We start from the raw sequence: 22,168 nt of genomic DNA on the forward strand, positions 1-22,168 counted from the left end.
ATCCTGAAGGAACACGAAAAATGAACGACTGAGACCCAAGTTCATGAGGAAGAGGAGTTTAAATATCTCCACACTTTACCAGCTGGCTCGGACCAATTTCTTGAGTTTCAACTTGCAATTAAAACACAATGCTTATGAATATTAAGTAACTGATTACTATGATAAAACAATAAGTACCTGTAGCTCAATAGCACTGTCTTCCACAGCCACACACTCTCTGCCTAATATTCTGAGTCTCTGTGAGGCATAGGCAGTTAATGTTTTGATATTTAAAAATGTGCAGTGAAGGTAGAAGAAGTGGATATTCACATTCGCAAATGTCAAATTAGAATGTAGATTGTTTACCTTGGCGGCTGCAAGATAAATTGAAGGGTCGGGCTTTTTTTTCCTTCACATCATCACCTGCATAAAAAAACAACAGATATTATTGAAGTTAAATATCTGACTCTCTTACAAAACCAGTTCAATCAAATCAGCTCAACCAGGAAGCCTTATTACTGAAACAAAAAAGTTCCTGAACAATGTTACCATCCATTGAAGTTCAAACAGGATGTGTCTCACCAAAATAACTCAAACATGAAATGGTAAGAAATTAAAAGGAACAAAATGCAGCATGTAATGAAAAGCATAATGGAAATTGCCTTTGAAGTTCAATGTGCAGTAAGCATGCAACACCCCCTACCATGTCTGTAAAGATCTAGAAGACTCCTACAGTGGCTCATGCTCACTAGTTGCCAACCTCTTCCATCCCACTCACCCAACCCCTGAAAAATAAAGTAAGGGCATTGCAGCATGAGGTGGTGCAAATGCAAGATAAAAAGATATTGTAAATTTCAGTTATATAGTGGACACGACTAGTCATTTCAGCCCCTATGTCATTACATACTTCATTAAATTAATCCCAATACACAAACACTTAAAATTCTTTGATTTGTTAAAGCAATAAAAGAAACATGTCCCATAATAAAAGAAACCTGTTAAAGCTGACCAAGAAAGCATTAAGTCCCCCAAGGCTCTTCTACCACTACGACTTATAGCTTTCTTCTATTGAGCTCAATCCACATACCAAAAGCAATTAGTCCCAACCAAAAAAAAAAAAAAAAAATCAATTTTTCTAATCAAAATCGTTCTATACGCTTGCTATTAGGTTCTATATCAAAATCAAAAAATAAACACAAAACAAAAATCATAAAAGTGAAAAACAAACCTCGTGCTGCGAACACTCAAACGCAGCCAACTTCAATCCACCGGAAGAGAATATGGATAAAATGTTTGAAAATAGTAAAAATATGGATAAAATGTTCCATGAGATATTCAACAACTCAATGAGACAACAACCATTTGTCCATTTGCTACCAAAAGTCCAAAACTGGCAGCAGCATACCAATAGTCCAATACATTTGCATATTACCAAAACTGGCAACAGATTACAGAAACATATCTTGACTTTTTTACTGCTTGACATGGTCTTTCTACTCCGGTGGATCAGTGGATGTACCTGTGAGAAGTTGTGCCTTCTCAATTAGGCCAAATGAAGAAAACAAAAGAATCAACATACAAAATTTCATTGTCCAACAGCCACAGCTTTAGTAATAGCAACGACCTTCCCCAAGAAATTTCTTTGGGACTTACACTTACCAAACTAAAGCCATGGACAACATTACAATGTATCATAGGCTTCAAAAAGAAGGGACATTCAGGTCCTAGATTTGCCAGGATATGTTGCAGTTGGTTTCTAACAGAAGATTTTTCATGATAGTTGGACTTCGTGATCTTACGCTTATAGCTAGTCAATCAATCAACAAGAGATCAACATTAGACACTTCACCCATTAACGCACTGAAGCTAACTTATAGAACATTTTAGAAAATTTACCTACCCTCCATTCCTCAATGGATCCCCAGCATTTTTCTATTCGAAAAACATCAAATTTACCCAGTCAACTATTTGTTTCGTTAATTGCAAAACACCACTCAAACTATTAGCATATGAATCATTGAATCATGAAACGCAGCAGTGGCAAACAACAAGTTCATTGGGTCATTTTATCAAACATGTAAAAAACCAACTAACGAGCAGGAAAAACAAACTAGAAAAACCAAGAGCAGAGAGCAGAGCAGAGCAGATTGATTCTCTAAGCTCCAAGAATCACAGTGAGGATTAGAACAAGCATTGTTAATTAGTACAGAAAAGGGTTCTCACTCACTCTCTTGGGAATTGGACTAAATGGACTTTTCCACTTCCAAGGCCTGAACCCATTTTGAGTGGTCTCCTCCGATGGCTCTCTGTGCTGCTCCACCTGCCAATTCAACAACCAAAGCTATATTCAACCAACACACCCACAACCTTATCACCAACTCCATCAAATACAGACTATATAGAAATCAGAGAGAGAGATACCGGATGAAGGGTGAAATCGTCAAATGGAGTTGAAGTAGTAGGGACAGGGAGCTTGGGGAAGGTCGTGTGATCTTCGTCTTCCTGGAAATACTGGAAGAAATTCTCCTCCAGATTCATGAATTCCCCAAGAAATTCTCCTCCAGTCAAGAAATTCTCCACCATGGCTATGACGATGAGATTGATTCAATAATTGGTGATCATATCAGTAACTACACACAGAGAGAGATGAGATAGTAATAACAAATTAACAAATAACAACTATGAAGTATGAACAAAACTGGAAAAACTGAAATCGAACCCAGAAATGAAAGACTGGAAGTATCGAATGAAGTCACTGAACCCAGCCTTACCCAGAAATCCAAATCCGAAATCGAACCCTCAAGTCTATAAGTAAAGTGAGTAACCAAGCAACTTACCCAGAAATCCGAAATCGAACCCAGCCTTCAAGCCTTCCAGTAAGCCTTCAAGAACCCAGAGCTCTGCTTGAGCCTTGACTCTTAAGGACACTGCAAACTGAAAACCCAGTAACGCAGTCGCAGTAAGAGACCGATCGATTGAAGTTCATAAAGAGTGAAAAACACAAACCCATAAACCCAGACTTACTAGTTACCACCGTCAGTCCGTCACCGTCGAAGAGAGAAAAGGCCCTACCGGAGAGAGAGAGGACCCAGAGGAGAGATGGAGAGAGGCTGTGCGGCGAGTGTTTAGGTCTCGGGTTTGGTTACATGAGTGAGGAATAAGAAGATGAAGATAGATGAGTTACCTAAGAGGAAGACGGAGGAAGATGACAATGGAATGAGGTTGTCTGTGTGTCTGCCCTGTGATGAGAGGAAGAGAACGAGAGAGGAAACCAGATCTGGATCTGTTTTATCATTTTTCTTTCTTCTTTTTTTCCCTCATACTCGCATCTTTTTTGTAGTGATTTTAGCGACGGCATCATACTGCTGACGCAAACCTATTATACTTTGGCGACTACAAGCTTTGTCGTAGCAAATATAAGAGCTTTGGCGATGGCAATTGAGTACCGACGCTAACTATGTGTAGCATATATGCTACGGCTCTCCTTTGCCGTCGCAAACTAATTTTTATTTTTGCGACGCCTTGTTTCCCGTAGCAAATCTATGATCAATGGCGACGGCATTTTTGCGCCGACGCTAACTGCGGTGGCCATTGCAATTATTTTTTTGTAGTATATTGCCCTCTAATAGACGTCTGTTGCCCCCCATTAGGATTTTCAGTTGCCAGAATAGGAACTAATCTCCTTAAATTTAGACAAATAAAACTTTGATTAAAGAAAAAAAAAATGAAGAAATTGCATAAAGTCAAAACGTTTATTGCCCCTAATAGACGTATTTTGCCCCACAATAGACATTTAAAAGTCTTCTATTGCCCCAATAGAATCTTTTTTTTTTCATTTTTTCTTTCTTTCTAGGCCTTCTGCCCCATTTTACCCAAAAAAATGAACTGGGCACCCACATCCTCTTCTCCCTTTTTCCAGTTGCCAACCATGCTGCCGTACCTGTGCAGCTCTAGCTTGCTGTTACGGCCCGCCAACATGTTGACAATGACGTACAGGAAGAAGAAGGAGACAATGATCCCGCCGAATTGGATTTTGCCGGTGAGTAATTGAAAAGGCAGAAGGAAACGTAGAGGAGGAAGGGGAGGACATGCCTGACTCCTTGTCGAGGTCCGAGTTGGTCTGGAAACGGTGGAGAATGGACATGGTCTTTCGCCAGATTAGATCGGGGTGAATACCGAGCTCGTCAAGAAGAGGCCCTCGTCTTCGAAGTTGGAGCCTCCATAGTGGAGCGAGCCTCTGTCGTGGAGTGAGCCTGACTGTGATTTCAGAATTTGATTGAGAACTCGCTAGAAAACGGGAAAAGGAAGAGAGAGAGAGAGAGAGAGAGAGAGAGAGAGAGAGAGAGAGAGAGAGAGAGAGAGAGAGAGAGAGTGTGTGTGTGTGTGTGCGCGCTACAGATTGAGGATAGAGAAGAGTGGCATACAATGTAATTTGTTAATTAGTTTTAAGGCAAAATTGACATTTTATTTCAAATTGGGTTAGTGGGAATTAAAATATGTTGCTGGGGTAAATGGGATAACTTTTGCTCATTTTAGGGCTTTAGGTCAAGGACCCATTAATAATAATGAGAGCCACATGAAATATTATAAATGGATCTTTGATGTTTGAGTTTTTATGAAACAACCAGATTGATCCATGATTAGTGTCTTGATTTTGTTTCTCTTCATAAGATTATGAGTTAAGAATAACAACATGGAAAACTCTCAACCTTCTTTCCTAAATACTACAAATTTATTTGTTATTTTCATGGATGAATTACTTTTGAGTTTTGTGAAAAATCAATAGGTTTTCAAATATGTGAGACCGAGTCTAGACCAATAGAGTAATTACATGAGAGAGGAAAATGAGAGTTGCAGCATACTCCGACACTCTAATGTAATGCTTTACTTATATAGTACAAGTGCTATCAAGTTCCTTTCTTGGGGACATGGAGACTCACAGAGTTGTCGTCATTCTGGTTTAACTCATCTCTGATTGTTTGCTGATCCCAATTGTTGAATGGTGTTCAAGATCCCATTTCTAGTGCCATTGAGGAGTGCTAAAAAGAATGCTACATTTTTCTCCATGAAATGCTTCACCGATTTTGATGCCAAGCTTTCTCCGCCTTGATTGTTATTCACATCTCTGCAATCCACTTCTTCTCCATCTCTTCCTCTATTTCCTCCAAAGTTCATTAATAAGCCAAGTTGTTGCTGGTTTTCCAAGAGCTGAACATCAGCCAAGGACTATAAATCTTCAAGAGAGATCATTGTTGCTTCTCCCCAAGGAAACAAGAAAGTGTCGGCCCCTGAGACGAAAACTTGGATACCCCCATCACAATTTCTCTGTAACAGTACTGGATTTGGAATTGTTTTGATTTTTGTAAAACATTAGGGTTTTGATATATACAAAATATTTTCTCAAACATTGTGTTTTTAAATTGAAAATGAATAAATCCATGTCATCGAGTTTTCTAGAATGATATTGATGAGGTGGTGTATGCCACATCATTTGGTAATCAGTTTTGGTATAAATATTTGGTGTCTTAATCATTTTCCTTTACTATCACCATCATTTGGTAATCACTTTAGTTCTGCTGCAATTTCATTTGCAGTAGCTAGATTTGGTTTTGGTTTCGAGAGGTTTGGTTTCTGTCCCCCTCCTCCTCTTGTACTATTTCATTTACTTTCAATAAATTCTAGGGGTTAAGGGGCTTCTGCCTCTCTTAGCTTCTAGTTTCAGCCAAAAAAACAAAATGCAATAGCTTTTAACAATGCATATATAGGATTTGGTTTATAAACTTCCGGCATAAACTTTATTAGGGAGGAACAACAAAATCATTAACATATACATCATAAGGAGATGATTTTTTGACACCCTCTTGGTGTTAAAAATTACTAATAATCACACACCTTTTGTGTGTTAATTAGAACACAAAAGGTTGTGTGATTAGTATTTTTTAATTGTTTCATTACTCATTTAAATCTCATTTATTTTAAGTTTTGATTATCTTCTGTAAAAAATAAAAATAAAAATAAAAAAGAAGAAAAAACGTGTGTTAATAGTAATATCACCTCCTTAACTACAATTTACAATCAACAAGGAAAAAAAGAAGTCACAAACTAGTAATACAAGCATTGAATTGAATAAGTTCGTAAGCATAGCTTGCATAGGTAATTGAAAGAGAAATATGGTAAGTTGGTAACCCTGTCAAAATAAGTAATGTAGTGCTTCGAATTTTTATTATGATAAGTAACATAATCAATGGCGGAACTATATGGGGCCGAAGTAACATAATAGTAACATAAAACTATGCACTTTCAGTTAAAAAAAAAATCAATTTTCATACATATAGTGTGTGGGGCCCATCTAGTTTTTCATAATAGAAGTTATTTAGAAGTGGGGTCTCAAAGGAGCGTTAAATAGAGAGAGTCCCTTCTCTTTCGGAGTTAGGGTTTGGAGAGTTAGCAGGGTTTGCCGCAGTTTGATAACTTAGTGCCGCCGCAACTTTCCAACGAGGAATCTACGACGGTACACGCTGTATGTGGGGTTTTCTCGTTGCTATGCACAGAGTGTGGTCGGTAGTTGAGACGGTTCTCATAAGAATGGAAGTGGTAGTAGGGGACTTCTCTCGTCGTCTTGCTATTCAAGACGACGATGACCTAGAAGTAATAACGGTGCATGACCCCAAGTCACTGATCACAGAGAGATAATGGCTTGTGGGGAAGGTTCTCACCAATAAGAAAGTTAACGTGGACTCCTTTAGACGTGTTATCCGGAAGATTTGGCTGACGAAGGAGGAGTTCTCAATACTGGAATGGGATAATTTGGAGTGTTTTGTGTTCTCTTTCAAATCTGATGGAGACCGGCTTCGACTGTTGCATGGGAGCCCGTGGTCGTTTGATAACTCGCTGCTGGCTCTGGTGCCCTCTGATAGGATGGTTGACCCGGAAATAGTTGATCTCTCTGTTCAAGAGTTTTGGATAAGGGCTAAGGGGCTGCCTCCTGCACTTTTGACTGACAATATGGGAAGGAAAATCGGCCGAAGTGTTGGGGAGTTTGTCACGACAGACCAGAATGTTGCTGGAGATGGAAGTGGAAATTTCCTTCAGTTACGAGTGAAACTTCGTGTATCTGATCCTTTGCGGAAAGGTATGCGTCTGCAATCGGACCCATTGGATGCATAATTGAGTAAGATAGCTCTCAAGTACGAACACCTGCCTCACTTTTGTCTCTTCTGTGGACTGCTTGACCATGTGGGAGCTAACTGTCGGGCAAGAATAGATGGAAGGTTAACTGAGGAAAAATTTGGTAGGTGGAGGACACTATCTAAAGATATTTTCTCGATTGAACTTCATGATCCATTACAAGGGCGATCCTTTGGACTGCTATCAAACAAGAAAATGTGGTATATAAAGGCTTCTGAGGTTAGTTTGAGTGGGGTTATACAGGGTAGAAACGAAGGGACTAAACTGGGGGACGGGCTGGAAGGAAAGGTGGAAAGTGGTACTGGAGTGTTTGAGCCGTGTCATGTAGTGAAACGTCCAAACTCATTTGGGAGAACTCAGTGGAAGAAGTAACAATGGCCAAGTCCACTCCTGAGGCGACAGAACAAAGGTGGGAGGTGGATGGCAAGTTATTAGCAAAGGAGAAGACTGAACCAGTATTATTCAATGTTCCAATTACTAAGTGCAGCCTTGGTCTGAAATGGGCAAGCCAAACTACTCCCGTAGAGAAGAGAGTTAAAGGTGGTGGTAAGAGTCAGGGAGGTGGTAAGACTCAGGGAGAGGGTAGCGGTTGCATGTCCCCTAAGAAGAAAGGAGGAGGAAAGGGCAAGAAGGTATTGGAGGAGGGTGTAGTCTCTAATGAACGCTTGAAACAAGATTTTTCATCCCCGGGGAAGGGAAAGAAGAGCAAGGGTTTCAGATTATCTTATTCCCTAAGTAAGCGGCTTGCTTTCGGTTCTCCGAAGAAGCAACTGAAGAAGAAAAGTGGTATTACTGTGAATTCTAGTTTCGTGATGGGGACTAATGTGGTGGAACCCGAAGCCCGGGCCCATCACGAACAATGAATCTACTATGCTGGAATGTGCGCGGGCTTAGGAACCCGTCCACATTCAACACCCTTAAGAGTCTTTTGAGGTCTCAAGATCCCGATTTTTTCTTGCTCATGGAGACAAAAAAGAAGAAGGCTGCAATGGAGATGATATGTGGTTCAATAGGGTATGCTAACTGTAAGGTGGTGGAGAGAACAGGAAAGCAAGGGGGAGGGTTGCTGTTTTGTTGGAAGGACTCTTAGGGGGTTGATGTGATTACTATGGGCTTTATTGACATTTTGGTTTTGTTTGAAGGGAAGCAGGTGCATTAATAAGGTTTTACGGAAATCCAGAAGTCGGGGAAAGATACCATTCTTGGGAGGCTTTACGTCGTCTATCACATTTATTTCCTCATGTGGCATGGTTCGTTTTTGCGATTTTAATGAGATTGTTAGTAATGAAGAGAAAAGTGGGGGTAGATTGAGACCACCCGGTCAGATTGAGAGATTCACACAAGCTATTAATGATTGTTCCTTCTAGGAAGTGGAGTTTTCAAGACCGTTGTTTACATGGAGTAATAGTAATGTGCATGATCAATTAGACAGGGGGTTGATGAATAATGATGTTGCAACAACTTTTCCAAAGGTGCATGAATATCATTTAGATGTCGGAGCAAGCGATCACTTACCACTTGTTTTTGGTTTTGTCAGTTCTGGGCTTCAACAAACACATAAGAGGTAAAGACGATTCCTATTTGAAGGTTTTTGGACCAAAGAACACCGGTGCGGTGACATCATTAAGAACATTTGGGAACAGGAAGATAATGAGCATGGTAACCTCCTTTCAAAGCTAAACAAGTGTGCAGAGGAGCTCTCTTGCTGGAATAGGAATGTCATACGGCATGTGCCTAAGAAAATTTCAACTCTGAAGGAGTCTTTGCAGCAGTATCCAATTAATGTTCAAAGTAATGAGGACAAGGAACAATGTGCTTTGATCAAAGCTGAGCTAGGAAAATTTGTAGAGTACGAAGAAGTAATGTGGAAGCAGAAATCTAGGATTGATTGGCTGTAGGAGAGGGACAGAAACACTAAATTTTTTCATGCTATGCTAAGGGTCGTGGAAAACAAAATAAGGTGACAGGAGTGTTTGATGAGAATAGTAATTGGTGTGAGGATATGCATGACGTACAAGATGCTTTTATTTCGTATTTTTCAACCCTATATACCTCAGAGGGGAGTAGGAATCTTGAGCTAATCCTGGAGAAGATACCTCGCCATGTGTCTGGTGAGGTTAATGGAAAATTATTGAAGAAGTTTGAAAGATGGGAGATCGAGGTTTCTTTGAAGCATATGGCGTCACAAAAATTGCCGGGTTTGATGGTATGTCTACTTTATTTTTCAAAACTTATTGGCATATTGTTGGGGATTCGGTTTGTGATTTCTGCCTTGGGGTACTCAATGATGGCCGAGAGTTGAATGAGTTCAATCATACTTTAATTTCCCTGATTCCCAAATGCTTGAGCCCCAAGAATGTAACGGAGTTTAGACCAATTAGTCTTTGTACCTTCATTTATAAGCTGATTTCGAAGACCGTGGCAAACCGGCTCAAGAGATATCTTCCCGATATAATTTCATGTACTCAGAGTGCATTTGTCCCAGGAAGAAACATCCAAGATAATGTGATTGCAACGTTCGAAACGGTCCACACCATCAGAATTCAAAAATCTACCGTGTCCCCAAAGATGTTTCTCAAATTAGATATAAGCAAGGCTTATGATAGGGTGGAGTAGGGTTTTCTCAAAGAAGTAATGCTAAAACTTGGTTTTGCAGAGGAGTGGGTAGAGTTGATTATGAGGTGTGTTAAGTCTGTCTCCTTTTCAGTATTGTGGAAAGGACAATCAGTTGGACATTTCCGACAAACTAGAGGGATACGACAAGGTGATCCCTTATCACCATATCTCTTTCTATTTGTGTCGGAAGGACTTTCTGGACTTCTACATTATGTTGACTCTTCAGGCCTAATTCATTGGGTTAGAGTTGCCCCAACTGCACCTTTTATCTCACATTTACTATTTGCAGACGATAGCCTCTTGTTTGTTAATGCTACAGTACATGAATGTATTTATTTGAAGCAATGTTTGTTGCTTTATGAGTGTGCGGCTAGACAACACATTAACTTCCAAAAATTTGCTCTTTCTTTCAGACCAAATGTTCCAGAACATGTTTAAGATGAAATTAAGGGTATTTTAGGTGTGCCGGTGGTTGATTTTTATGACAAATACCTTGGATTACCAACGTCGATTGGGAGAAACAAGAAAGATGTGTTTAAGAAGCTGAATGAAAGGCTTGATGTGCATCTTCAGGGGTGGCAAGGAATGTTCCTCTCAAAAGCGAGTAAGCTTGTTTTGATCAAAGCGGTTGCTTAAGCTATTCCTACTTATTCCATGAGTGTTTTTCAGCTACCAAAGGGATTGTGAAAAAAGTTTCAGTCCAAGGTTAGAAATTTTTGGTGGGGAAATGGTGATGATACAAGGGGAATTCATTGGTGTAGTTGGGATAAACTCTGTAAAAGAAAAGAAGAGGGAGGACTTGGCTTTCGCGATTTACAGGCTTTCAATCAAGCTATATTGGCAAAAATCGTGTGAAGGATCTTTTAGGGAAACACTCAATGGTTAGTACTCTGCTTCAGGCCAAATATTTCCCGAATATATGTTTCTATAATGCAAGCTTAGGACGCAATCCATTTGCTATATGGAAAGGTTTGTTGTGGGGAAAACAGGTGGAGAATTGGGGATGGAAGGGGGGTGAGCATTATGACTGACAAATGGCTGCCTAGCCCTGTAAGTTTCAAGGTGGTAACTCATCTGCAATGGCCAGTTCAGCAGAAAGTGGAGTTCCTTTTTACCGAGTCTAGAGCATGGAATGTTCCACTCATCACTTCGTCTTTTCTACCTCATGAACCTTCTATGATATTGAGTATGCCCTTGGGCCATAGGAGAGTCCCTGATAAGTTGGTGTGGCATTACACCAAAAAAGGTGTCTATAGCGTGAAATCTGGATATTGGGCAGCTCGAGAGTTACAAAAACAGAAACGCGGCCCTGAAGCGAGCTCAAGCTACAATGGCAATAAGGAAGTGTGGAGGAAAGTATGGGGACTAAGGGCACCTCATAAGATCAAAGTTTTTATGTGGAGCGTGATGCATGAGTTTGTACCGTGTGCAACAAACCTTAAGAAAAGGAAAATTCTGGATGACCCTTGGTGCTGGCAATGCAGGAGCCCTTTTGAATCAGTGGTGCACGTTATTTGGGACTGTCTGAAAGCTAAAAGGACCTGGAAGAAGACTTTCTTACATAATGTGTGCAAAGTGTGGCAGGAACCAACGTTTTTTTATTTAGTGCAGCATGTTTGCTCTACTACAACCAGGGATGAGTTTGAGTTATTTTGTTTTACTGCTTGTGGCTGTGGTGGAACAGAAATCTGCATAGACATGGTGAGGAATTTATGGAGCCTATTGCAATTGCACTGTTAGCGATTGAATGGCAGCAGGAGTTGGTGAAATTGGATGACACTTGGTTAAAGGACAAAGCAGTTGCGGTCCAGCACGTGGCAACTTGGCAACCTCCAAAGCATAGAAATATAAAACTAAATTTTGATGTGGCATGCGATCCAAAGAAGGGGATATGTGGTCTGGGGGTAATATTTAGAGACCATCAGGGAGTTTTAAAGGGAGCACTGGCGGTCCCTCAAGTTGGTTATCTACCCCCAAGATCGATTGAAGCTCTTGCGTTGCTACATGCATGGACTCAGGTTCGCAGCTCATGTGGTTTTTCCAACATTGAGGTCAAAGGTGATGCTCTCTCAATTATCAACACTTTGCATGATAGTTCAGATGATTTAAGTTTGGAAGGTCATATCATTGACGAAGTTAAGTTTTTGTTTCAGTCTCTTGCTATTTGTAGTAGTCGCTTTGTGAAATGTGAAGGCAATAAGTTTGCCCACCGTTTAGCAAAAGAGGCGTTAAGAGTTAGTAGTCTGTTTTTGTGTTTTTAGTCAGGGCCTTTGTGGCTCCACGAGTCTGTCAGTATAGATTTCCAGGGTGAAGTCTAGTAAGGTCTCTCCTTGTTGAGAATATATACATCCCATGGGACCTTGCCTATGAGTTTTTGGGCCACTCCATCCATTGCCAATTGGTTTTTGATGTGAACCCCAGATTACTTTATCATGGTATCAGAGAGGGTTACCCACGTGTGCATGCCTAACTAGGGATGGCAATGGGGCGGGTTGGGGATGGGGATCACAATACCATCCCCATCCCCGGGGTCATTTTCTACCCCCATCCCCGCCCCAATCCCCAATAAAAATATATTGGGGATTCCCCGTCCCCATCCCCATTGGGGACTAAACCTCCAAACCCGCCCCAAATCTCCAATAAGAATTTAATAAATAAAATAATTTTTTCTCATATTGCCTTTTTAAAAATCAAAATCTACAACAAATAAATTTAAAATATGATTAAATTTATAAATCATAATTCAGTGAGTGCAAAAGTCAAAACACCATTAAAGTAATTGTGTAGCCATTAAAGAAAAGTAGTAAATGTATATATTTGTGATTTATATTATAAAAAATAAATTAATATATATATAAGTTAAATATATGTATATATTATTGGGGCGGGTTTGGGGATGGGGATCACAATACCATCCCCGCCCCATCCCCAATCTTAGATAGAGGGGATTGGGGATCCCCATCCCCATTCCCCATTTGTCCCCGAATTCTCCCCCCATTAGGGGCGGGTATCCAATGGAGCTCCGCCCCGCTGGGGATTTTTGCCATCCCTATGCCTAACGGCCACACGGGCTCCACGTCACCCAAAGTTGTCCACGTGTATGGCTTGAAAATTCGCCACAGATGCGGGGGCGTGTTGAGAATATATACATCCCACATGAGAAAAATGGGACCTTACCTATGAGTTACTTCATCCATTGCCAATTGGTTTTGGATGTGAACCCCAGATTACTTTATCACTCCTTAAGTGCTACCATGTTGGTTTGCCTTGCAGAGATTAGGCCTTTAACTCATTTGTAAGCAGTTCATTCTTAATGAAGTTTTTCTTGATTAAAAAAGTTATTTAGAAGTCTTGACATGTTTTTTTTTTTTTTAAGTAGTAGAAGGAGATCAGCTTTTTTTATGAAAAAAAGTAACATTACACAGTGACCCGACTCAGTGGTGCTGGCAAAAAGAGACAACTGCTAAATGCAATATCACTCCACCAATTGAGTGAAGCTTAGGGCGAGTAAACTAATAAGATGCTAACAATAAAGTTTTTCCACATAATACATCAGTAGACCATGAAAGTTCTTAGGTTTATAAAGAAAAGACTAAGGCTTTCCATGATCGAATGATTTCTTGAAAGGACTTTACGATAGGGCAGAAAAGTTTTCTCTTTAATTCCCGCCTTAAACTCTTCCCAAATAAGTTACGTTCTAGATGGTTTGCTCATTTTGTTATTACTAATGTTTATACTTATTGTGCGATTGAAATTCAAAGCTCAAGGACGAGTGAAACATTCAAGGTGAATGGACATCTGTTGAAACCATACTATATATGAGACGTTTTTGGAGCATAACGTGGAGGTTGTACCCCTTAATGAACCTGCTCCTTCTGAGTGATCATCGTGGTACCATCAGGCTGAGAACGTCAAAACCAAGTGCTTCTTGATAGTCAATCCATACTTTCAAGGAGCATTACTGTTATGAATATGCAGTTCCCTACTATGTTTGGCAAAGATGTCCTTTTAAAGACTATGCAAATGAAGATCTTTTAAGATTGAGCTTAAATTATTTTATTTTGTCCAGTAATAAAATGTAAAATCAGCTATTGTTATTTGTCTAGAAATATTCAGTGGCTGCCTTTTACCTACTACCCATCTGTCAGAAACTTTTGTCCACTTACAAACATATATTAATGTTATCACTATCCCTTGGCCGCCACAAATATTAAAATAAATCTTGCATCACCTTGAAAGAGCAAGGTTTATTGCGATGGTTGTGATTTCAATCATTTTATGGATGATCTTATCTGCTGGTCTATCATGCGTACTTTTAATCCGGTCTGAAAAATCTATTACCTTACTTTGCCACAGACCAAGATGCTAACCAACACAAATGAGGTTGCAGCAACCAATTATGACAGGAAAAGTGAACTAAAAGCTTTTGATGACACAAAAAATGGTGTCAAAGGCCTTGTTGATGCTGGCATAACCGAGATTCCTCGAATTTTTCATCATCCACCAGATCAGTACAACATCAGCAATACCTCTGATTCAGAAGAAACCAAATTCAGCATCCTAGTAATTGACCTCGGAGGCCTTTCCGATCCAACAACACAAAAGGAGATTGTTGCAAAAGTTGGAGAAGCATCAGAGACATGGGGCTTCTTCCAGATAGTCAACCATGGAATACCCGTTGCTGTTCTTGACGAGATTCAAAATGGGGTACGTGGATTTTATGATCAAGACGCTGAGGTGAAGAAACAGTTTTACAGTCGCGATGACTTCAGCAGGCCTTTGCAGTACAATAGCAACTTTGATCTATATAGTGCGCCGTCAACTAATTGGAGGGACACTTTCATGTGTTACATGGCTCCCACTCCAACAAAGCCAGAAGACTTGCCCCAAGTATTCAGGTATGTGACAATGAAGAACTCTTACATATAGAATTAATTGGTAAGTTTATATATAATAGTAACTTGATTCTGAACCAATGTACTTCTTGATGAATTGGATGACATGATCATTTTAATTATTTTGAGAATTAACTTTATAGGGACGAAATTGCTGACTACTCGAAGGAACTAATGAAGTTGGGGAAGATATTGTTTGAGTTGTTGTCCGAGGCTCTTGGACTCGAGCCAAGTCACTTGAATGACATAGATTGTGGTGAGGGGCTTCTGGTTTTAGGCCATTACTATCCTGCTTGTCCACAACCGGAATTAACTTTAGGCACAAGCAAGCATGCGGACAGTGGCTTCATCACAGTCCTCTTGCAAGATCATATCGGTGGTCTACAGGTTCTTCATCAGAACAAGTGGATTGATGTTCCTCCTGTGACTGGGGCTTTAGTGGTTAACATTGGCGATCTTCTTCAGGCAAGCAGCAGTCTCATTCTTCTTTACCTTTTCAATTGACAATCTAGAAGTAACAATTTTGAGTTTTCTGTTTTATTGATCATAGAATTCGATCTTTTGCTGTTACATGCAGCTTATATCAAATGACAGATTCAAAAGTGTAGAGCACAGGGTACTGGCAAACCATAGAGGTCCAAGGATATCTGTTGCGAGCTTTTTCTGCACAGGGATGCTGCCATCGACAAAGCTTTATGGACCTATCAAGGAGTTATTATCAGAAGACAATCCTCCAAAGTACAGGGACACTACTGTGAGGGACTATGTTGCGTACCGCAACCAGAAAGGCCTCGATGGTAAATCTGGCTTGTCTCATGTCAAGCTTTGAAGGTTGAACTTGGAAAGAGAGGAGCACCGCGGCGCTACTCTTTGAAATACAACATAGTTTTAAACCATTACTACTGCATATACTACTTGTTTTATTGTGAGGGACATGAACTTATGATTGAGATATATACTTGTTGGCCAACTGCTTGACAAGGATTTCCTATGTTTAGAAATATGATGCAGAGTTGTTGAGATATCGAGATGATGAGAGGGTATTCTATTGCGGGCAACCGATTGTTTGTTTTGTGGAATAATATGGCTTTTCAAGATAGAGTCTATGATGTGGCATAAGAGTTTAATCCCCTAGCCTTAAAAAATATTTCAACTACAACAATGGTGAAGATTATCAATTATTACATTATTTCCAAAGAACTAATAGATAGCTTACATCCACACACTTCAGAAGATAGATGAAAAACGAATAATAACAGTCATGAAATTAGAAATTGGAGAAAGTAAGAAAAGACAGGAAGAAGAGGGAGAGGGTGGCCATGAGTTTGCAGCACTGGTTTAAGTTTTAAGTGCATGTGGGGTTTTTTCCTCAAAAAAAAAAAAAAAAGTGCATGTGGGGTTTGTGTAATGTTATGGATATTATGGATGATTGTCCTTATCAACAAAGTAAAATAAAAAATTACTTATTAAAACACATTGAATTATTGTTGTGTTTAGAGTAATCTACTAAAAAATGAAAATTTGGTGTTCAGGATTGATTAGAATTACTGAATTAGAAACCGTTTCTCTAATTTTTTTTTTTCTTTTTTCTACATCTTCTTACCTTCCAGAATGACTGGTTCTAATTGTCCCAAAATGAGTGATAGATTAAAGTCGAGTTTAGGGTACCATTGACCAAAGAAAAAATGATCAATTAGAGTAATATATGTCTTTTAATGATCATTAGAGTAATATATGTTTTTTGTCTTCAGCTACTTGTAGCCTTGCACTACTCTTTAATCAGCCAAGGCAAATTACAAAAGTCTTCTGTATAATCTTGTTGCCATCTATTATTGTGAACTTGAAAACCAGAAGAAAAATGGAGGCCACACGTGACCGCACAAGTGAACTGAAAGCATTTGATGATACAAAAGCCGGTGTGAATGGACTACTCGATGCAGGAGTCACAACAATCCCGCGCATTTTCCACGCATTTCCCACTCTAGATCACAACCAAGTGTTGATCAGAGGGAGGGAAGTGATGATGATGCCCAGCTCAGTATTCCAATTTCCAATCATTGATCTTCCAGGCATAACCCATGGAAACTCAGCTTTACGAGATGAGGTCATTGAGAAAGTTCGACATGCGTGTCAGAAATTGGGTTTCTTTCAGGTAGTGAATCATGGAATTCCGGTAAATGTTTTGGATGAGGTGATTCGAGGTATACGCGAGTTCCATGAGCAGGATAGTGAGCTCAAGAAAGAGTTCTATACAAGAATTTCAGGGAAGAAAGTGTATTATCAGTCTAATTATGATTTGTACCAAGCTTCATCAACTAACTGGAGAGACACACTTGGCTGTTTTATGGTGCCTAATCCACCCAAACCAGAAGAATTACCCACAATATGCAGGTAAAGCTTGATCTCAAGTTCTAGCCTTGACATGATCTGTTCTTACATAAGGTAAATATCGTTTTTTTTTTTTTTTTTGAGAATAGTATATATATATATATATATATATATATCATGTTATATGTTATTAGATTGTTAATTATTAGAATCGGCATAAGTCTATGTCGTCGTATAATTTATCCCGTCTCTTTAATTTTTTGTAGTAGTGACCACACATCTAGGTATATTTGCGCTTATAATAATAGTACTGCTGCTAATTTCCTTTTTAGGCAAAGATAGTACCTCTTAATCGCTGATTCAAAGTAACAGTTTATGTAGTAATCCAGACAAATAAGAGTTTGACGACATGAATTAATGTTCAAGTACTAAGTTTGAAAATTTATGCAAATATCCATATACATTTTGTAGTCAGCTAATTAAGTATAGTTTCACCTTCTTTTTTTTTTTTAGAAGACGTGTAGTTTCACTTGATAAATGAACTAAATAAGATAAGAAATGGAGTTGCAGAGATATAGTGATCGAGTACTGAAAGCATGTGATGGATTTGGGATTAACATTGTTCGAGAAACTGTCTGAGGCACTTGGGCTTAATCCGAACCATCTTAAAGACATGAACTGCAGCGAGGGGCTTCTTCTTCTGGGCCACTACCATCCAGCATGCCCTGAGCCCAGGGGCGGAACTAGGATTGAAAGTTTGAGGGGTCCAAAATGCAATTTTCTTAAATGTAAATACCAAGTATTCAAAATAATCATAAAAGCTGATTAGCAAAGAAGTAATTAATAGTTTTATACCATAATTTATAATTATGTTTGAACAAAAAATTTAGTAAGAAAGAAGCTTAAATATTTCATAAGGGTTTAATAGTTTCCAAAAGAAAACACAAGTTTAATCTAAAGTCATACCAAATATTAATTATTATGGGTTGTGATTGGTTAATATATTAATTTTAGTGAGATAAATATGGTATATATTAATAATCTATGAATAAAATATCTAAATAAGGGAGATATTGAAAAAATTTGCAGGGGTCCGGACCCACCCCCCCCCCCCCCCCCCCCCCCCAACATAAGTCCGCCCCTGCCTGAGCCAGAATTCACTTTCGGTGCCATCAAGCACACTGATGATACCTTCATCACCATTCTTTTGCAAGACCAAGTAGGCGGCCTCCAAGCTTTCTATAAGAATCAATGGGTTAATGTTCCCCCCATGCATGGAGCTCTAGTTGTCAATGTTGGAGACCTTCTTCAGGCAAGTCCATTGTAATTAGCTTAATCTTTTGTTGTTTTCTTCTCAGACAATATGACATGCATATATGCATGTTATGTTACAAATCATGGACTATTAGAATATTGTCATTGGTTAACTTTTATTGATTGTGTTGCTTACATATGTGCAGCTCATACCAAATGACAAGTTTATTAGCTTGGCTCACAGAGTTAGAGCGCAGAATGTAAGGCCACGAACTTCGGTAGCAAGCTTTGTCAGATTTGAAGGGAATTCAAAAGTTTTCGGACCAATCAAGGAGTTGTTATCAGAAGAGAATCCCCAAATCTACCAAAAAGTTGATATTAAAAATTATGTAAGGTACTACTTGGAACCAAACAAAACCAGTCTGGTTGCAAACAGTCTCTTTTGAGCATGTGCGCAGACGTGCCAGCACCGTGGGTTGCAGTCGTCGGAGAATCCCTTGACCTGACTTCTTCTCGAGCGTTGTGGACGAGGAGAGCACCAATCTCGTCACAAGGTTCTTTTCTTTGCCTTCCGAAAAAAGACTTCTTGCCTTACGGATAAGGGCTTTGGTTGTGATCTCTTGCGTTCACCAAATTGATACTTAGTGTTGTAGACTAAGTAGAGCAATCACTGGGAAGTTGGGAGAGAACACAGGGTTTGCTAAAGCGTGACTTTAGCTTAGCTGGGTTGCGAGGGCGTTACCCTTGCTTCGCTGGTTTGCAACTAGGTTGCAGGTAGGTTTGCTTCGGAGAGGTTTTGATAATCGTTGAGATTGATTGATTGAAGACTTGTCCCTTTTTTCGTCCTTGAAACCTGGTATTTATATTTTAGGGTTTCGACTGTTCCTTGCCATAGAAGAATTATTGATTGAAGTTTCCTATTCAATCTCTGCTGCATGATTCCAATAAGGGCTCGTTTTCTTTATGGATCTTGGAATGGGTGAAGCTATGACCCAAACCCAAGTAGGCCTATTTTTGAGCCGCAGGTATCGGCCCGCTACTCTAAATCTCCTAAAGGGATCTTGTAAAAAATACTTTTGGGCTCAAACACTACTACTCATAAGGGAAAGGGAACTCCCCATTACTACATTTCAAGCTGTGAGGTGATGCCCATCAAGAACATTTAAGCTCTGTTAATTATAATGGAAGTACCAATGGTCCAATTCGTCAATAAATGTGAAATTTGGCAAAGAACTTTGCTGATTGTAAGATAAGATAAAGAAATTTCATATCAACAATCTTTGTTGCTCCGATGTTTATTTGCTAAATTCAACTAACCTTTTTTACCTAAACAATAAACTTGGATTATTTCACCAAAACAGGGGTAGTTTTCCAATGCGGTAAGAAGCTGAAACTTCTCCTACAGATCATTTGATTTACCATTTTTTTGTTGTTTCACAAATATGTTACTAATGGAATAACTTATGTACTTCCTTACAGCACCACATTAACTTTAAGATTCTCAATTTTTAAAATTAAATCAATAACATGGAATCTAGGTCTAACATTGAAAGTTGTATTAGATGATGCAATGTCGGTGCAGGTGTCCTGGCACTGGGATACCACTGCATGGGTGTGTGAGTTACTAACAGCTAACTACCCAATAAAAAAAAATAAAAAAAAACATTGAAAGTTGTATTGGCTGACAATAAGTTTCTAAAACCTTAATTATTGTGGTTTGTGACAATAACAATGACCTTAAGGGGATAAAAAAAGTGTGTGGAGTTTAGGTTCGTAGTTGATGTAGAATTACAAAAAATTTACAATATGTTAACATATAACACATACAACTATCATTTTTGAAGACTTAATAATTCAAAGGATTGAGAACCTCTTATTTACCTTAATGAGGACTTCTTATTAGTTGTCACATAAGTTGTTAAAGTAGTAACATGAGTCCTCAAAATAAAAAAACAATATTACATATAACATTACATGTATAAGAAATGTTAACATACCATAACCTTACTCTGCATAATTAACATTTAATTACCAATTTTATAGCGTGGATCATGTAGTTAAACCGAAGAATGCAGTATCAAGAACAGTAGCGGAACTAGACAGTTACTTTTGGAGGGGCTAAAAAAATAATAAATTATTATTTAAAAAAAAACATAAAAATGTTTTTCTATTTTCCTAATTAAAGTCTGTATTAATGGTTTCCTTTCAAAATTTAATTCCTTAATATGCATTTTTTTTTCAAAGCACTAATTAATAGATTGAAATAATTAAAGACTCATACATCGAGAAATTTATTAAAATTTTCCTTTCACAAAGCATGTAAAACAAAGCAATTTGGAAAGGTGGGAATAATTATTTTCTAATTTCCTAAATAATCGACGACCATATATGACCACGTCACATTTTACAAAAGTTTTGGAGGAAGGAAAATGGTCCGTAAGGTACCCCGTCTTTGGCTCCTTATAACTTTTGGTACCTGACAAAAAAATATATCAATATGGTACCTGAAGTTCTCTGCCCGACCAAAGATTGGTACATATGGCCGTTACCTCCGTTACGGAACTTGCCAGCTGGCAATTTTGATCATAAAATGACCAATTTACCCTTTATTTTTATTTTTATTTTATTTTGAAATAACCCTTTATTCTTTTTTGTTTTGTTTTTTCCTCAATTCTTTTTTGAACATTTTTTTCCTCAATTCTCCTCCATTTTTATAATTTTCAAGCTTCTTTTCATGGAATTACAAACCAAATTGATGTGAATCCTTCTGGGTTTTTACTACTCTTTGCATCACGAATCCATTGAGGTATGTTTTGAATCTTATGGTTTAATCTTTTGAGAATTCCCAAAATGTGGAATTTCTAGAGTTCTTGATGAATTTTCAAATTCAGGTAACGAATTGATTCGACCGAACATTGGGTATTGCTCTACTATGTCTTACATTGATTCAAACGCATCATCTTCTCCAGACCATTGCCAAAAGAAGAAACCCAGAATTGGGGCATATTAACTTCATTTCTTGGATGCCTGAATAATGGCCTCGTTTCAGACTTTCAGTACATAAGCTATTTGGAATAGCTAGCAAATAAAACAGATAACTGGGCCATAAGGAAGACTAAAATATCTCTAGCTAACAATGCAGCTATGCTCCTTGGATCTGGAGGCAATGCAAAAGAAACAGAGGCAATGAATTTATGCTCCTTATAATGGCCGCACTAGAGTTACACAGTCTCTCACACACTCTAGAACCTTGATTTCGTTAACGGTTAAATTCTGATAAGGGGCCGAGAGCAAACGGAGCAAGCTGACCCATCGCCATGGCCTCGTGCGCCACTGCCTTCCTCTGCAACCACGCCGCCGTATTAACCTCACCTTACTCGCCTCGAAAGACCAGAACCACCTCAAGAAGCCTTCGGAGGCGGAGGAGCTCTCTCAGACCAACCATCATCATTGCCAAGCAGGACCAGAAGACGGCGTTGTAGTACCGGAAGCTCGGAGACTCAGACCTCGAAATTAGCGAAATCAGTGAGCAAAAGTCTGAGAAATCTGCCTCCACGAGGGCTCGATCTTCCTCGCTCCAGAGATGGTACTTTTTGTCGATGAATAAGTCGAGGTCAGGCTCACGCACCCGGAAGCGCGTGACGGCGGAGTGCACCCAAGAGTAGACGTGGGAGGTGTTGTACTGGTAGAAGATGAAAGAGGGAGAAGTTTTTGATCGGAGAATTAGGGCGGAGAATGAGAGCGCGATTAATGAACTCGGCGAAGCCGTGGCTCGTGACTGGGAGGGGTTCGGCATCGTTGACCGGGAAGAGGTGGTAGGAGAAGTCGAGGAAGGGGAGACGGGACCAGAGGGATCGCCATTGGCGGGAGACGAGGGAGTTGTGGATGGCCGAGAGAGAGAGAGAGAG

At 39.2% G+C, this 22,168-nt stretch overlaps 2 protein-coding genes and 1 pseudogene across 2 annotated transcripts; 2 read left to right on the plus strand and 1 right to left on the minus strand.

The window, feature by feature from the left end:
* Nucleotides 1-746: 746 nt before the first annotated feature.
* Nucleotides 747-2,518, minus strand: LOC112196750. The gene is made up of 3 exons (XM_040518373.1): nucleotides 2,401-2,518; nucleotides 2,203-2,299; nucleotides 747-764 (listed from the first exon to the last, which is right to left on the minus strand). The coding sequence occupies exons 1-3, from the start codon at nucleotides 2,515-2,517 to the stop codon at nucleotides 754-756; spliced, it is 225 nt and encodes a 74-aa protein (XP_040374307.1). The 5' UTR covers nucleotide 2,518; the 3' UTR covers nucleotides 747-753.
* Nucleotides 2,519-14,045: 11,527 nt separating this feature from the next.
* Nucleotides 14,046-15,702, plus strand: LOC112196746 (1-aminocyclopropane-1-carboxylate oxidase homolog 1). Its single transcript, XM_024337166.2, has 3 exons — nucleotides 14,046-14,681; nucleotides 14,822-15,143; nucleotides 15,256-15,702. The coding sequence occupies exons 1-3, from the start codon at nucleotides 14,146-14,148 to the stop codon at nucleotides 15,505-15,507; spliced, it is 1,110 nt and encodes a 369-aa protein (XP_024192934.1). The 5' UTR covers nucleotides 14,046-14,145; the 3' UTR covers nucleotides 15,508-15,702.
* Nucleotides 15,703-16,536: 834 nt separating this feature from the next.
* Nucleotides 16,537-18,801, plus strand: LOC112196748 (annotated as a pseudogene).
* The last annotated feature ends 3,367 nt before the right edge of the window (nucleotides 18,802-22,168 follow it).

The sequence above is a fragment of the Rosa chinensis genome, chromosome 4 (assembly GCF_002994745.2).
Source record: "Rosa chinensis cultivar Old Blush chromosome 4, RchiOBHm-V2, whole genome shotgun sequence".
NCBI classification, from domain to species: Eukaryota; Viridiplantae; Streptophyta; class Magnoliopsida; order Rosales; family Rosaceae; genus Rosa; species Rosa chinensis.

Excerpts from the sequence above, each read along its gene's own strand:
- LOC112196750 (XM_040518373.1), bottom strand. The coding sequence starts at position 2,517 with ATGAATCTGGAGGAGAATTTCTTCCAGTATTTCCAGGAAGACGAAGAT. Across the intron at positions 2,300-2,400 it reads ACGATTTCACCCTTCATCCG|GTGGAGCAGCACAGAGAGCC; the intron begins GTATCTCTCTCT and ends TTGAATTGGCAG.
- LOC112196746 (XM_024337166.2), top strand. The coding sequence starts at position 14,146 with ATGCTAACCAACACAAATGAGGTTGCAGCAACCAATTATGACAGGAAA. Across the intron at positions 14,682-14,821 it reads GACTTGCCCCAAGTATTCAG|GGACGAAATTGCTGACTACT; the intron begins GTATGTGACAAT and ends TTAACTTTATAG. Across the intron at positions 15,144-15,255 it reads ACATTGGCGATCTTCTTCAG|CTTATATCAAATGACAGATT; the intron begins GCAAGCAGCAGT and ends TGTTACATGCAG.